The 14,210-nt window shown below is 37.0% G+C and overlaps 1 protein-coding gene across 5 annotated transcripts in view; it reads right to left on the bottom strand.

Annotated features, from left to right (window-relative positions):
- Positions 1-12,109, bottom strand: part of arhgef37 (Rho guanine nucleotide exchange factor (GEF) 37) — a 28,874-nt gene extending 16,765 nt beyond the window's left edge. Inside the window, exons 1-8 of one of the 5 annotated variants that reach the window (XM_048176408.1) lie at positions 12,015-12,109; positions 5,823-6,121; positions 4,842-4,971; positions 3,415-3,562; positions 3,083-3,282; positions 2,811-2,941; positions 481-585; positions 94-207 (exon numbers count right to left, since the gene is read on the bottom strand). In XM_048176408.1, coding sequence (XP_048032365.1) covers positions 94-207; positions 481-585; positions 2,811-2,941; positions 3,083-3,282; positions 3,415-3,562; positions 4,842-4,971; positions 5,823-6,121; positions 12,015-12,087 — 1,200 coding nt within the window. In that variant the 5' untranslated portion in view covers positions 12,088-12,109. The other 4 variants (XM_048176411.1, XM_048176410.1, XM_048176407.1 and 1 more) reach the window with 4 other exon arrangements.
- Between the last annotated feature and the right edge of the window lie 2,101 nt (positions 12,110-14,210).

Below are 14,210 nucleotides of genomic sequence, written 5' to 3'. Positions count from 1 at the left end.
GTTCTCCCCCCAAAAAACACAATTTAATTTGGAAGATTCACAAGAACTGAATCTCTCAGAAGGATGTGAATTGCACTCTTCTTAAGGTCTTACATATGAGGGGTAAATCCACTGTCTGAGTGCCACTGTTATTTCTTTAGAGAACAAGGCAGTTTTCTCCCCTTCCAGATCAAGATCTGCTTCCTCTGGGCTGCAGCTGAGGAACCTCTGTACACAGAAACAGAGCTCAGATGGTTAAATAAATCTTTACAAACACTCCAAGCACACAGCCATAATCTCAACTTCACAACCCGACATCTGCCCTGGGATCAACCCTCATACGTTATTTTCCTTTCATTCACCAGCTGGAATAACAATGGAAAATGTTGAAGAGTTTGATCCCATGGGCGTTCTTGCTTCACATTGAGGGAACACCAAAACAAATGAGAAGATGTTAAATTGTAGCTATAGTCATTAAGAGAAAGAACAGTAAAACCAAACCTGTAGATAGTGGAGATAGGCCTCCATGTTATCGTGAAGCTCTGAGACGCCCCTCTCCAGGACAAAGAAGAAGCCAGCAAGAGCATCAAATTCTTCATCCTTTACCTATGATGGGATTGATTTGCAAATCATCATTTAAGAATTCACTGTGAAAACATCTTATGTGGCTTTTTGGAAACAATGTGGTTCTTTCAACATGACAAACATTTCTGTTCCTTTGTTTACATGAAGCATTGTTCTTCGCAGGGCCCCGACCGGTTCAAGGAACAATAACGGAACGGAAATTTCTACAGGAACGTAATCAAGTTTAATCGTTCTGAACAGAAACGCCTATTTGAAATTACCATTAACCGGTTAATAATGTTATTTTATTGTTCTGTTTAATTTGGCAGTCAGCCAATCATGAATTCAAATAGTACGGCTCATGCAAATGTGACGCTGAAAGGTGATTTTCTCAATATTTTGATTTTTTGGCACCCTCAGATTCCAGATTTTCAAATAGTTGTATCTCGGCCAAATATTGTCCTATCCTAACAAACCATACATCAATGGAAAGCTTATTTATTCAACTCAAATCTCAAGTTCAAAAAATTGACCCTTATGACTGGTTTTGTGGTCACATATTATTAGCATTTTACCAAAATCAAGCTCAAATGGAGCTACGAGGATTTTCACCAGCGAATATCGGAGATTTGTGTTTTGTCTGTCATTAGAACAGCCGAATCTGAGGCAGAAAGTGCATCGCATTACATTTTTTATCAACTTACAGTTTACGAAGGTTCTTGTGGCTATAAGTGGGTGCTCGTTTAAAGGTGCCGTAGAACGTCTTTTCAAAAGATGTAATATAAGTCTAAGGTGTCCCCTGAATGTGTCTGTGAAGTTTCAGCTCAAAATACCCCATAGATTTTTTTTAATTAATTTTTTTAACTGCCTATATTGGGGCATCATTAACTATGCACTGATTCAGGCTGCGGCCCCTTTAAATCTCGCGCTCCCTGCCCTCCCGAGCTCTCAACTATAAAACTAAGTTCACACAGCTAATATAACCCTCAAATGGATCTTTACAAGATGTTTGTCATGCATACTGCATGTATGCGTCGGATCATGTGAGTATAGTATTTATTTGGATGTTTACATTTGATTCTGAATGAGTTTGATAGTGCTCCGTGGCTAAAGCTAACATTACACACTGTTGGAGAGATTTATAAAGAATGAAGTTGTGTTTATGAATTATACAGACTGCAAGTGTTTAAAAATGAAAATAGCGACGGCTCTTGTCTCCACAAATACAGTTATAAACAATGGTAACTTTAACCACATTTAACAGTACATTAGCAACATGCTAACGAAACATTTAGAAAGACAATTTACAAATATCACTAAAAATATCATGTTATCATGGATCATGTCAGTTATTATTGCTCCATCTGCCATTTTTCGCTATTGTTCTTGCTTGCTTACCTAGTCTGATGATTCAGCTGTGCACAGATCCAGATGTTAATACTGCCTGCCCTTGTGTAATGCCTTGAACATGGGCTGGCATATGCAAATATTGGGGTCATGCATATTAATGTTCCCGACTGTTACGTAACAGTCGGTGTTATGTTGAGATTCGCCTGTTCTTCGGAGGTCTTTTAAACAAATGAGATTTATATAAGAAGGAGGAAACAATGGAGTTTGAGACTCACTGTATGTCTTTTCCATGTACTGAACTCTTGTTATTTAACTATGCCAAGATAAATTAAATTTTTGATTCTAGAGCACCTTTAATATATTTGGCCAAAAGAGACTAAGACACTCTTCCCTGCTCCTCAAATACATAAACATTAGTCTTTACACACATCATGTTTTGAATAAAGAAAACGCTGTACTTATTCAAAGAACCAGTTTTTTTTATTTACCAAACAAGCAGAGACGGTCTCCAAAATGTGTGCAGCACTTCATTCATGAGCTTCTGTATGAGGTTTACTGACAGTTTGAGGATTCACTCGAGTTACGAGGTTTATTCACAAGCTGTTAGTATAAAGTTAATTTTAAGCTCTGGTATAAAGTACAGGCTAAAAAACAAACGTTATTAACTGGTGTTTTTTCTAATCTAACCGTTTTCAGAGCGATTATGTTACAAATGGAACCGAAACGTTAAAATACTGATTCTGCTCGGAGTGACTCGACTGAATTGTTTTTGTTTTTAAAGGGTAAGTTCAACCAAAAAAGAAAATTCTGTCATTAATTACTCACCCTCATGTCGTTAATGACAGAATTTTCATTTTTGGGTGAACTAACCCTTTAAGCTCTGGTTCTTCGATGTAGTATCAGTGTATGGAAGTTACCTTTGGCACCATTCCTGTCTCATGCTTTATGTACTGACTGAGCCGGGCCGTCTTTTTGGCAATGCTGTGGCCACTGAGTCGATTGATCTTATCCTTGATGGTCAGGTTCTCAGTCTTCTTGTACTTGTCAGCTGGGCCAGTCAGAGAATGAGAATAATTAAGCAAATCAAAACCTCAAGCACTTCATTGATGTTACTCTGCTATTATTATCAATGGATTTGCATACTTTGGTTCAGTCAGCTTTACTTTCTAAATTGATAGCCTGTTCTCACCCACTTCACGGAAGCGTTTGTATTCATTGATCCTGCAGTTGATCTGGACCGCAGTGTGAGCGGCGTGCTCCAGTATGAGGTAGGCCGGGTGTTGGGGGTCTGTGTGTTTCTGGATGGTCTGGAGCAGCAGGGGGTAACGGGCGATCCTCTGAACCGGCATCACCAGGAAGAAACTCAGAGTGGACGCATTCACATCAGGACTGAAGACAGATGGGATCAGGGGTCAAAAATGAAAGGAATGTTGGGTAATACACTGGTGTATTTGTCATTCGGCTCTCAATGAGTTGTTTGAGTCATACACAACCTCAGGCAGTTGTTGTTTATGAACTTACGCGGATGACTTGATGGTTCGGACCATTTCTGCCCACAGGGCCTCTTTCTGTTTGTAGCTGTTCTCTAGAGCTGTAATGTTGTTGTAGTTGGCAAGATACTCCTTATAGGCCATCTCTATATCTTGAGACAGACTAAGGAAAGATTCACCTGAGAGAAAGAATAAGATACTTTATAATATAAAAGATTTACATCTTTTTTCACATACAACATACAGTACACTACTGTTCAAAAGTCTGGGGTCAGTATGATTTTTTTGGTCACACTTTAGATTAAGGTCTAATTATCACTATCAACTACAACTTCTGCCTCAATAAACTCCTAATTACTGCTTATTAATAGTTAGTAAGTTAGTTGTTAAGTTTAGGTATTGGGTAGATTAAGGGATGTAGAATATGATCATGCAGAATAAGGCATTAATATGTGCTTTATAAGTACTAATAAACAGCCAATATCCTAGTAAGATGCATGCTAATAAGCTACTGGTTAATAGTGAGAACTGGACCCTAAAGTAAGTGTTACCGATTTTTTACTTTTTAAATAAATTAATACTTTTATTCAGAAAGGATGCATTAGATTGATCAAAAGTGAAAGAAAAGACAATATTTCAAAAGATTTCTGTTTTAAATAAATGGTTCACTTTTGTACTTTGTTCATAAAAAAATCTTGAAAAAATGTCTCATGGTTTTTACAAAAATATTAAGCAGCATTGTTTTTAACACTGATAAAAATAGTTTCTTGAGCAGTAAATGAGCATATTAGAATGATTTCTGAAGGGTCATGTGACACTGAAGACTGGAGTAATGATGCGGAAAATTCAAAGTAAAAAAAATTCATTTTAAAAATTATTAAAATAAAAAAGTTTTCAAATTTTATTTTAGGGTATTTTAACTAGTTGCTTATTAGTATGCATATTACTAGAATATTGGCTATTTATTAGTACTTATCAAGTAAATATTAATGCCTTATTCTGCATGATTATTCTATTCTTAATCCCACCCAATACTTGAACTTAACAATTAACTATTAATAAGCAGTAAATTAGGAGTTTATTGAGGGAAAAGTCATAGTTAATAGTTTACATGTGTTCCCTATACTAAAACAAAGTGTAAAGTGTTACCAAAGTTATTTTACAATGAAATAATATTTCACAATATTACTGTTTTTACTGTCTTTTTGATTAAATAAATAGCCTTTTTCAGCATAAGAGAGCTCCAAAAAGACAAAAAGGAATTTACACAACATTCTAACCCTTATACATCATTATTCTTATCTTGAAATTCAAGTTCTGAATTCTTCAGCCATGAGCTCAAGGAAAAAAATAAATATTCTGATTCGTAGGTGGACATGACACGCAGACAGCGTGACTGTGAAACAACTGAGAAATCGAAAGTAAACTGGAAATTCCAGTCTGTCCGGCTGTACTCACAGAGAGTTTCCAGGTATTTCGGATCGCTGTGATGTATCTGTGCCTGGTCTAGGAGGCTCAGGAGTCTGCTGGAAACATCCATCACTTCATCAATGTTCTGGAACATGTTCTCTAGGTTCGGTGGAGGAGGCTGCAAGAGACCCAATAATATATGACATTACTAAAGCTTGTTTACCTACAATGGTATATACATTCCACAATATGACAGAAGCAAAATCATTTAGTCCCATTTATGATGTATAAAATAACATAATAAGATAATAATTTAAAAACATGACTTCTGCTTTAGGTCCCATTTCCCTGGTTTGATTCAAATATTAATATTAGTATTATCCCAATTTGATTGATTATTCTATGGGGAACACATATTCATTATTAATCTATGACTTTTCTCTCAATAAACTCCTCATTTACTGCTTATTAATAGTAAGTAAGTTAGTTGTTAAGTTTAGGCATTGGGTAGGATTAAGAATGTAGAATATGATCATGCAGAATAAGGCATTAATATGTGTTTAATAAGTACTAGTAAACAGCCAATATCCTAGTAGTATGAAAGCTAATAAGAAACTAGTTAAAAGACCCTAAAATAAAGTGTTCCCTTATTTATTTATTTACCTAATTTCCTTTAATATTACTTCTTTGTTGGTTATTTATGTTTGCTTGGTTTTTGATCATGTCTGTAATAAGATCTTGTTTTATAGAAGTAGTATGTTGTAGTATGTAGTAAATTACACCCTTGCTGTAGAATTATTGCATTTTTGACTATTTGACTATTTTGACTATTTTGACTTGATTATTATTTATAATCTAATTTATAATTAGATTATATGTTTATATTAATATAAAGAATGATATCAGAGTGCTTCAATGGTATTTTAGTGGTGGTGGAAGCAATACGTATACAACACAGAGGGCAGTTGGTCTGTTGATAAATTAAATTAGGACATTTAATGCATGAAAATGACAAGAGAACGTGTGTACCTGGAGTTTCTGCAGGTTGCTGTGGATGGTGACCGTACAGAGCTGCAGATGTTTCAGGTAGTTCCTCTCAGTCTGCACCAGCTCCTCTACCGTCATGTGCTGCCTCTGAGCGGCTCTCTCTCTGGCTGCTGCCTCCTCCGCTGCGGCCCGTGCCTTCCTCTCTTCTTCATCCTCTTCTTCTTCTGTAGGCTCTTCCAGGGTGTCATCTATTTCTTTAGCTTCTTCCTTCTCCTCTCTGATCTCATCCTTTGCCATCAATCTTACATTTGCCTTCAGCGAATTCGCCATATCAGGAATGCCTAAAATGCACATAAAAGTGGTTAATCAGCTTTTACATTTCTAAAGAACTTAACAGGGAGCACTCACAGTAAATATGTTTACCTGTCCGATGGTAATGCACAATATGCATATTGTGCATGCTTAACCCTTATGCGGTCTTTGGGGTCTTTTTGACCCGCAAATGATGTTTGCTCAAATTTAAAAAAAAATGTTCTCTTTGTCCAAATGGCATGAGACTTTGTACGGTGGTTAACACTTTTAAGATCTAAATTTAGTAAAAAGTAATTTTTGTGATTTCATAACATTTAGATATGAATCCAACTGAAAAAAAATTGTGAAAAGACGTCTTTCAGTCATTCAAATAGCACATAGCGAATAGTGGAGCTCTGCAGCCATCTACTGGTAAAAATTATAGTTTTTTTACTTTTATAACTGCATTTTCCAAAAGATGGGCAAAAATCTCACACTAAACCATGTCAAATGTTCCATGTTATCCCCATGAATGAAAAATTTCATAAAGTGAATTTTACATAAAAAGCTGCTTTTTATATAAAAATAAGATTTTTTAATTTATTTATATAAATTTAAAATATATCACAAATCCTCCAAAAACTGCACAAATGTTGAGTAAAAACATTAATAAACAGAGTAAAATTACATTGGTTTTTAAAAAATATATTATATTGTTACAAAATTGCATTTTGTTGCCGGAGTCTCCAGAGACCCCGAAGACCACGAGTGTAGTTCCTTATGCGAAGACCGCATAAGGGTTAAATAGTCAAATATATACAAAAATGTCCATCTTGGCGAGTATTTACTGTACATAAAGACAGTCAGTTACATCTTAAGTGAATAAACAGAAATCGGATGCGTGTCATTATATTAGATCCATGCATCCATGCAAATACCTGCTGCTGTCTGTGTCATTAATATTAAACAAAAGACTGTTCTCTGTCACTGTTTTCTTTTCTTCAGTAAGCTTGAGAGTCTTTTTAGGCTAGTATTCATTTTTTAAATATTGAAAATGGTGTAGAATTATGACATTTCAATGTTATGAAAAACTGTGATGTGATATAAAAAACTTATTTAAAGCCAAATTAATATTATCATGATATAAAATTACTCCTATCTTAACATTTTGGTCATATCGCCCACCCCTAGATCGTGATATGAAATTTTGGGAAATCCGCCCATCCCTACAGTATGTCATGTCAAGTCAAGTCACCTTTATTTATATAGCGCTTTTTTTTTTTGTAGATTGGGTCAAAGCAGCTTTACATTGATAACTGGTACATTATTTTGAAATGATTTATTCAAATATCAAGTGTCCCCAACTAAGCCAAAGGCGACAGTGGCATTGAACCCAAACTCCAACAGGTGACATCAGGTGGCAAACAAGTGGAAAATAGGTGTTAAAATGGAGAGGAAAAAAAACCTTGGGAGAAACCAGGCTTAGTCGGAGGGCCAGTTCTCCTCTGGCAAACTATATTTCAGCTTTATTTTTATTTCAGTTTTACTAAGTATAGTACTTAAACAACAAAATGAGCAATTCTGCCTTGGCAACTAACTGAAATAACCAAGTTTTTCCATCTAACATTTATATCTTATTTCAGCTTCATTTCAATTACCAGAAACATTTAAATAGCAAATTTTAAATAGTTTTAGTTAACAACAACAACAATGGCTTGATTAGGCAAAAACCCACTGTAAGTCCATAATAACTGCACATGTAAACATACTTACTGCACTCCCACTGATAGTCACTGCGCATCTGAATAATATCTGAACTCAAATAGCCAAGTCTCATTGAAAATAAATGACTTCCGATTGCTCTGTATCTGCGGTTATTTGTCAGTGTAAACGCCCCTTAAAAGAATGCTGATCTTGGATTGCATGAACTTCCCTTATAAGCTTATCTCAAATAAGTTAAAACCGGTCATCAATCAGGACTATTACACATAAACCAGACTCCTCCGACACATACTATAAGGACCACCCATAAAGGGCTGAGTGCTCTGTATTGTCACCTACCCAGAGGGGGTAAAACACCATGTGTCTGAAGACCCTTACACTTTCAAAGAAGATGCTACCAAAGACAGCTTTTGATTGCAATGCACTTCATTGTAATAAAACATATATATATCCAAAAAATAAACAAACTCAAGGTCAGAGTCTAACAAACTTTTATGATATTTGTGCAGTCATTGAAGATGACCACAAACACCTTAGTTACAATTCCTGCTACACCCACATGCACATTGATCTGTAAGCACATCTATGTTTACAAAGAAAAACTTTAAGCACAAATCTCACCACATCCGTTGCCATTAATAAGAAAACAACATACTTGTAGCAAGTGCTCAAGACAAGCACACTCAAAGCGAAAACCACAAACTCAGCATGTAGCGCAGCGCTTACGCTCGCTCACTGAGAGCTTTAACAGTGGTGCACTGCAGTATGACTAACCCCTACTTAAAGGAGTAAAGAAATTACAGGTTTACAACAAGAACAATCCCAAGAAAACAACCGAATGCATCATTACCTTTACAGCAAGGGAAATACTAACCCTTGGTGTCTCTAGCGCTGGAAAAACGAGGTGTGCAGCTGGGGAAAGCCTGGGCCAGACTCTCAGACTGGTGTAAGTTTGTCCACTGAGTCACACTGCAGGGCCTCATGTGGCACGGGTGTGTGAGGGAAGGGGGGGATGGGTGGGTCAGCTGGCAGGAGTAAGCCGGGGGGAGGTGGGATTTTAGCAGTGGGGATCTGGAATGGACCACTGCAGATACACACACTTTAATAAATACACAGATTGACCGCAGGAGTCATTGGGAAGGAAGTGACGCCTGCGAAGGATGAAGCTGATTGGATGGCATGAGTTCAAGAGCTGGTGCAACACACTCAGACTCAACTGTGCAGCAACTGCAGTAAACAAAAGCCCCATGTGGCCAGGAAAGAACTCGCTGACTTGTTGGTCAATGGGAGGTGTTAAAAAGCCAACTGTTTTAAACACATCCTGACAACTTCAGGATGAAAATGGACACAAAGTGTTGTTATCATTAAGATTTTAGGTTCAAATTTGCACAAATTTCTACAAGTTTGAAACTACATTAAAAATCTAGGATATTTTTAGACCTTGAAATAAACAGTGTAAGATCCAAAATCCTTAAATTCTATTTTTAGACTTTAAAGGGTTAGTTCACCCAAAAATGAAATTTCTGCCATTAATTACTCACCCTCATGTTGTTCCACACCCGCAAGACCTTCATTCAACTTCGGAACACAAATTGAGATATTTTTGATGAAATCTGAGAGTATGAAATATGAAATTTTTTTATCGTAAGAGACTGACAGGGTAGAGGAATTGGTTGAATAAAGTCATTATTTTTGTTTTGTTTTTGCACACAAAAAGTATTCTTGTCGCTTCATAATATTAAAGTTGAACCACTGCAATCTTAATGATGTCTTTACAACTTCTCTGGAACTTGAATGTGTAATTTCGTTGCTTTCTATGGGAGATTTAAAAAAAAAAAAAAACTCTTGGATTTCATCAAAAATATCTTATTTTTTGTGTTCTGAAGATGAACGAAGGTCTTTCGGGTTTGGAATGACATGAGGGTGAGTAATTAATGACAGAAAATTCATTTTTGGGTGAACTAACCCTTGAATAAACATTTCAAGTATGGCCAAAAGGGGGGTAATCCAAATACTAAAGGTTCGGTCACATTAGCAAAATGGGGAAAAAATGCCTATTGTTTATTGTCAATAGAGTAGCAATTTATGAGTCACAAAAGAGTGGCAAGTGGCAAATTCGCATGACCGACTTGAACCTGTTGCGAAATCTTTCAACTTTATTTGAAATTCTTAATCGTGTGGATTCCTATTAAAATGTGTAAATTGTCGATCAACCATAAAAGTGATATTCAGAAATGCATATTCACATGCATATATGCATGTTCACTTTGTCATTTTTTCAAGCAAACTTGTTATTCGCATTATGCCGTTAATGTAATTTATAATGAGAAAAAATATTGAATTGTGTAGTTCACTGCATTGACATTTTTTACTTATTTTATTTATTGTATTTAAAAAAAAATGTAGATTATAGTGAGCACAATGCCTGCAACTCAAAGGTCATGGGTTTCCGTCTTCAGAAAACACACATAGGCCTACTTTAAAATCTATAACAGCGGATCAACCTGTCACTCACATTAGATCGACCAATAGCAAACCACAACCATCCAATCAATTCAACAGACAAAATCAAGTCCCGCCCTACATTTTTTCTTGTCTGAGAAGCCATTTCACGTAGATGTGTGTCACAACAGGGAAGAAAAAGTCTATCACAACTTCCGTTTCAAACTGACTTTTAACTAGTTAAGGAAGTATAGCATGACACACTGCAGGAAAATGCTTGAGATGTCATATCAAAAACTCTGACAGCAGCCTTACATTATGTGGAATGTGTGTGTGTGTTTCTTAATTTATGCAAATGAACTGAATATATTATACATAAATTGATTTGCATTTATAGCATGATACTTAGTCCTATAATAAAAGGCTCCTAGAAACTCATTAATGACATCTTATCAGTTACTTAGGCTATATTTTTTCCTGACAACAAATGGACTATGTACTAGGAAAACTGTTTGTCATGAACATGAAAAACCAGTGTTGTATGATTACGATACAATTTATTTTGTAATCTATGTTCACAATTATTCAACAAATGTATTCACTCAATCCTCAGTCACATAATACGTAATTTCACCTTACACATTGTAAACCCAGGTGAAAAAAAAGTACACTTCTATAATGTACTTAAAGTGCTCTATTTTTGTGCACTAATTATGTACTTAATATACTAAAAATTCTTCTTTAGTACGTCTTAAGATAATCTTAAGAACATCTAAGTGTACTCAACTGTGCTATTTTGAGACGGCATGAAATATGAACTAAAATGTGCTTTTAATATACCATCTCTGTATTTAAAAAATATATTTAGATATCACTCGTAGTACATGATGGGTTCAAATGTACTATAAGTGATATCTAAATACATTTTTTAAATACAGCACATTTTAGTTCATATTTAATGCCGTCTCAAAAGAGCACAGTTGAGTACACTTAGATGTCCTTAAGATTATCTTAAGACGTACTAAAGAAGAACTTTAAGTATATTAAGTACAAAATTAGTGCACGAAATAGAGAACTTTAAGTACATTATAGAAATTTACTTTTTTTTTTTTTTTTTACCTGTGTAGCTCACTCAAAAATGAAAATTATACTATTTCCACACCATCATTTACGAGTTAGAGTACATCCTTTTCCAGACCATTAAAGTGAGTGATGACTGAGACTGCCATTCCGTATCATCTTCGTTTGTTTTCCACATAAGAAAGTCAGTCAAACGGGTTTGAAGAGAGGTTGAGTAAATAATGGAAGGAGTTTCATTTTGAGTGAACTGTCCCTTTAATCTTATGGTTGACGCGCAGCGTGAAATCTCGACTGTAGAGCTAAATACACGTTTGCATCTCACCTGTGTTCTTACCTGTATGTTTACAGCGGAGATTCCTTGGACGCAGAACACTGAAACATCGCAACAACAAGCAGTGTACCGCTCTGTCAAAGTTAATCTGACCTCGAAAGCAAGACTGACTAATGTTGCTTCAGTACCACCTGTTCTTACGGTCCTTGGCTGAGAAACAGGTTCACGCACCAGGCCCCGCGTCACGCATTCCGATCATGCCGCGCGCGGTGAGCTTAGTCACGAGAAGTATGACATGCATTGTTTTCCTCATTAGCATATTAAAACGGATGAATGCTGCAGAGTGGCATCTGGTGCGTTGATTTCTTAGACAGGTTACGAGCGATATCGATTGCCAGTAGTAGTGGTAAACCAGAAGAGACACACACCGTTGTCAAGGTAAAAGGGCGCATGCTGCTCTCCAGGGTTGTGCGCGAGCTGTTGTCTGGGAAACAGAGACATCGCGTGGGCGCCTGGGGTACAGCTCAGTGTTTATGAAATAGACCTTATTCAGAGCAGCGCCATGACAGGTATAAAAGCGAGGCTGTGAGACCTGGAAAAAAGCTGTATAAATCTCCTTGATCACTTATAATTTTCCACAGCTCATGTTGTCTGTAATTTTCTTGGAAATATATTTTGCAGAACGATCCAAAACACATTAAATAACACAGTACAACCCACTGAAGAGATGTATACCAATCAGGCATAACATTATGACCACCTTTCTATTATTGTGTTGGTCCACATTTAAAGCCCTGACCCGTCGAGGACTCCACTAGACCCCTGAAGGTGTGCTGTGGACCCCAAGATGTTCCTTTAAGTCCTGTAAGTTGTGAGGTGGAGCCTCCATGGATCAGACTTGTTTGTTCAGCACATCCCACAGATGCTCGATTGGATTGAGATCTGGGGAATTTGGAGGCCAAGTCAACACCTCAAACTGGTTGTTGTGCTCCTCAAACCATTCCTGAACCATTTTTTCTTTGTGGCAGGAGCATTATCCTGCTGAAAGAGACCACAGCCACCAGGGAATACAGTTTCCATGATGCTTAGGTAGGTGGTGCGTGTCAAAGTAACAACCACATGGATGGCAGGACCCAAGGTTTCCCAGCAGAACATTGCCCAAAGCATCACACTGCCTCCGCCGGCTTGCCTTCTTCCCATAGTGCATCCTGGTGCCATGTGTTCCGCAGGTAAGCGACGCACACGTACCCGGCCATCCACGTGATGCAAAAGAAAATGTGATTCATCAGACCAGACAACCTTCTTCCATTGCTCCGTGGTCCAATTCTGATGCTCACGTGTCCACTGTTGGTGCTTTCGGCGGGTCAGCCTTGGTCACCCTGACTGGTCTGCAGCTATGCAGCTCCATACGTGTGTATTCTGACACCTTTCTATCAGAACCATCATTAACTTCTTGAGCAATTTGAGCTACAGCAGCTCATCTGTTGGATCGGATCACACGGGCCAGCCTTCGCTGAGTCTCGGCCGCCCATGACCCTGTCGCCGGTTCACCACTGTTCCTTCCTTGGACCACTTTTGATAGATACTGACCACTGCAGACCGGGAACACCCCACAAGAGCTGCAGTTTTGGAGATGCTCTGACCGAGTCGTCTTGTCAAACTCACTCAAATCCTTACGCTTGTCCATTTTTCCTGCTTCTAACACATCAACTTTGAGGACAAAATGTTCACTTGCTGCCTAATATATCCACCCACTAACAGGTGCCGTGATGAAGAGATGATCAGTGTTATTCACTTCACCTGTCAGTGCTCATGTTATACGTGTTATCATGTTATGTCTATCCCCCACAGCCTCTTTCATTCCCGTTAAAAATTAAAGATGGCACTGCTGTGAATAAGGTCTACACCTCAAATTCGTCTTTCAATGTTTTAATTTTATACTACAGGTTTTCATTTTATATAGTATTTGTGTATAAAACCACATATTCATTGTCAAAAGTTTGGGCACACTTTATGTTTCTCACGGTCCTACAATAGGCCTTTCTTAAAGGGACAGTTCACCCAAAAATAAAAATTCTGTCATCATTTACTCACCCTCAAGTAGTTCCAAACCTGTATGAGTTTCTTTGTTTTGCTGAACACAAAGAAAGATGTTTGGAAAAATGTCAGTAACCAAACAGATCTTGCACCCCATTTGCAAGATCTGACATTTTTAATTTTGTCAGTTTAAATGTTTGTGCTTTTTTTCCCCCATCTTCTCATTATCAATTCCCTAATCCTTGTTTCATTTTTACCATTCTAATTCTTAAACAGATTCATCAGAACAACAAATAGCCTAAAGACATACAAATACAGAACAAATACACAAAACAGGCTTACAAGTCATTTCTGCTCTGACTTGATATTTAACCTAAAGTTTTATTATACATGCAAATGAACGGCTTGTGTGAAATGTTGAATAGTACATCCATTAACATTATCACACATTTTTAGTTTGTCCTTTATAGTTTTACACAGAGTCTTCTACTTCTTCTGTGTTATTACTGACCGTGTCACTCCCTGCTCTCCCCTATACTGTAGATATTTACCTTTATGTAGCCATTTATTTGCACATTTTCCATCTG

This window comes from Megalobrama amblycephala, linkage group LG23, assembly GCF_018812025.1.
Source record: "Megalobrama amblycephala isolate DHTTF-2021 linkage group LG23, ASM1881202v1, whole genome shotgun sequence".
Classification (NCBI taxonomy): domain Eukaryota; kingdom Metazoa; phylum Chordata; class Actinopteri; order Cypriniformes; family Xenocyprididae; genus Megalobrama; species Megalobrama amblycephala.
This window is presented reverse-complemented; position numbering and strand designations above follow the sequence as displayed.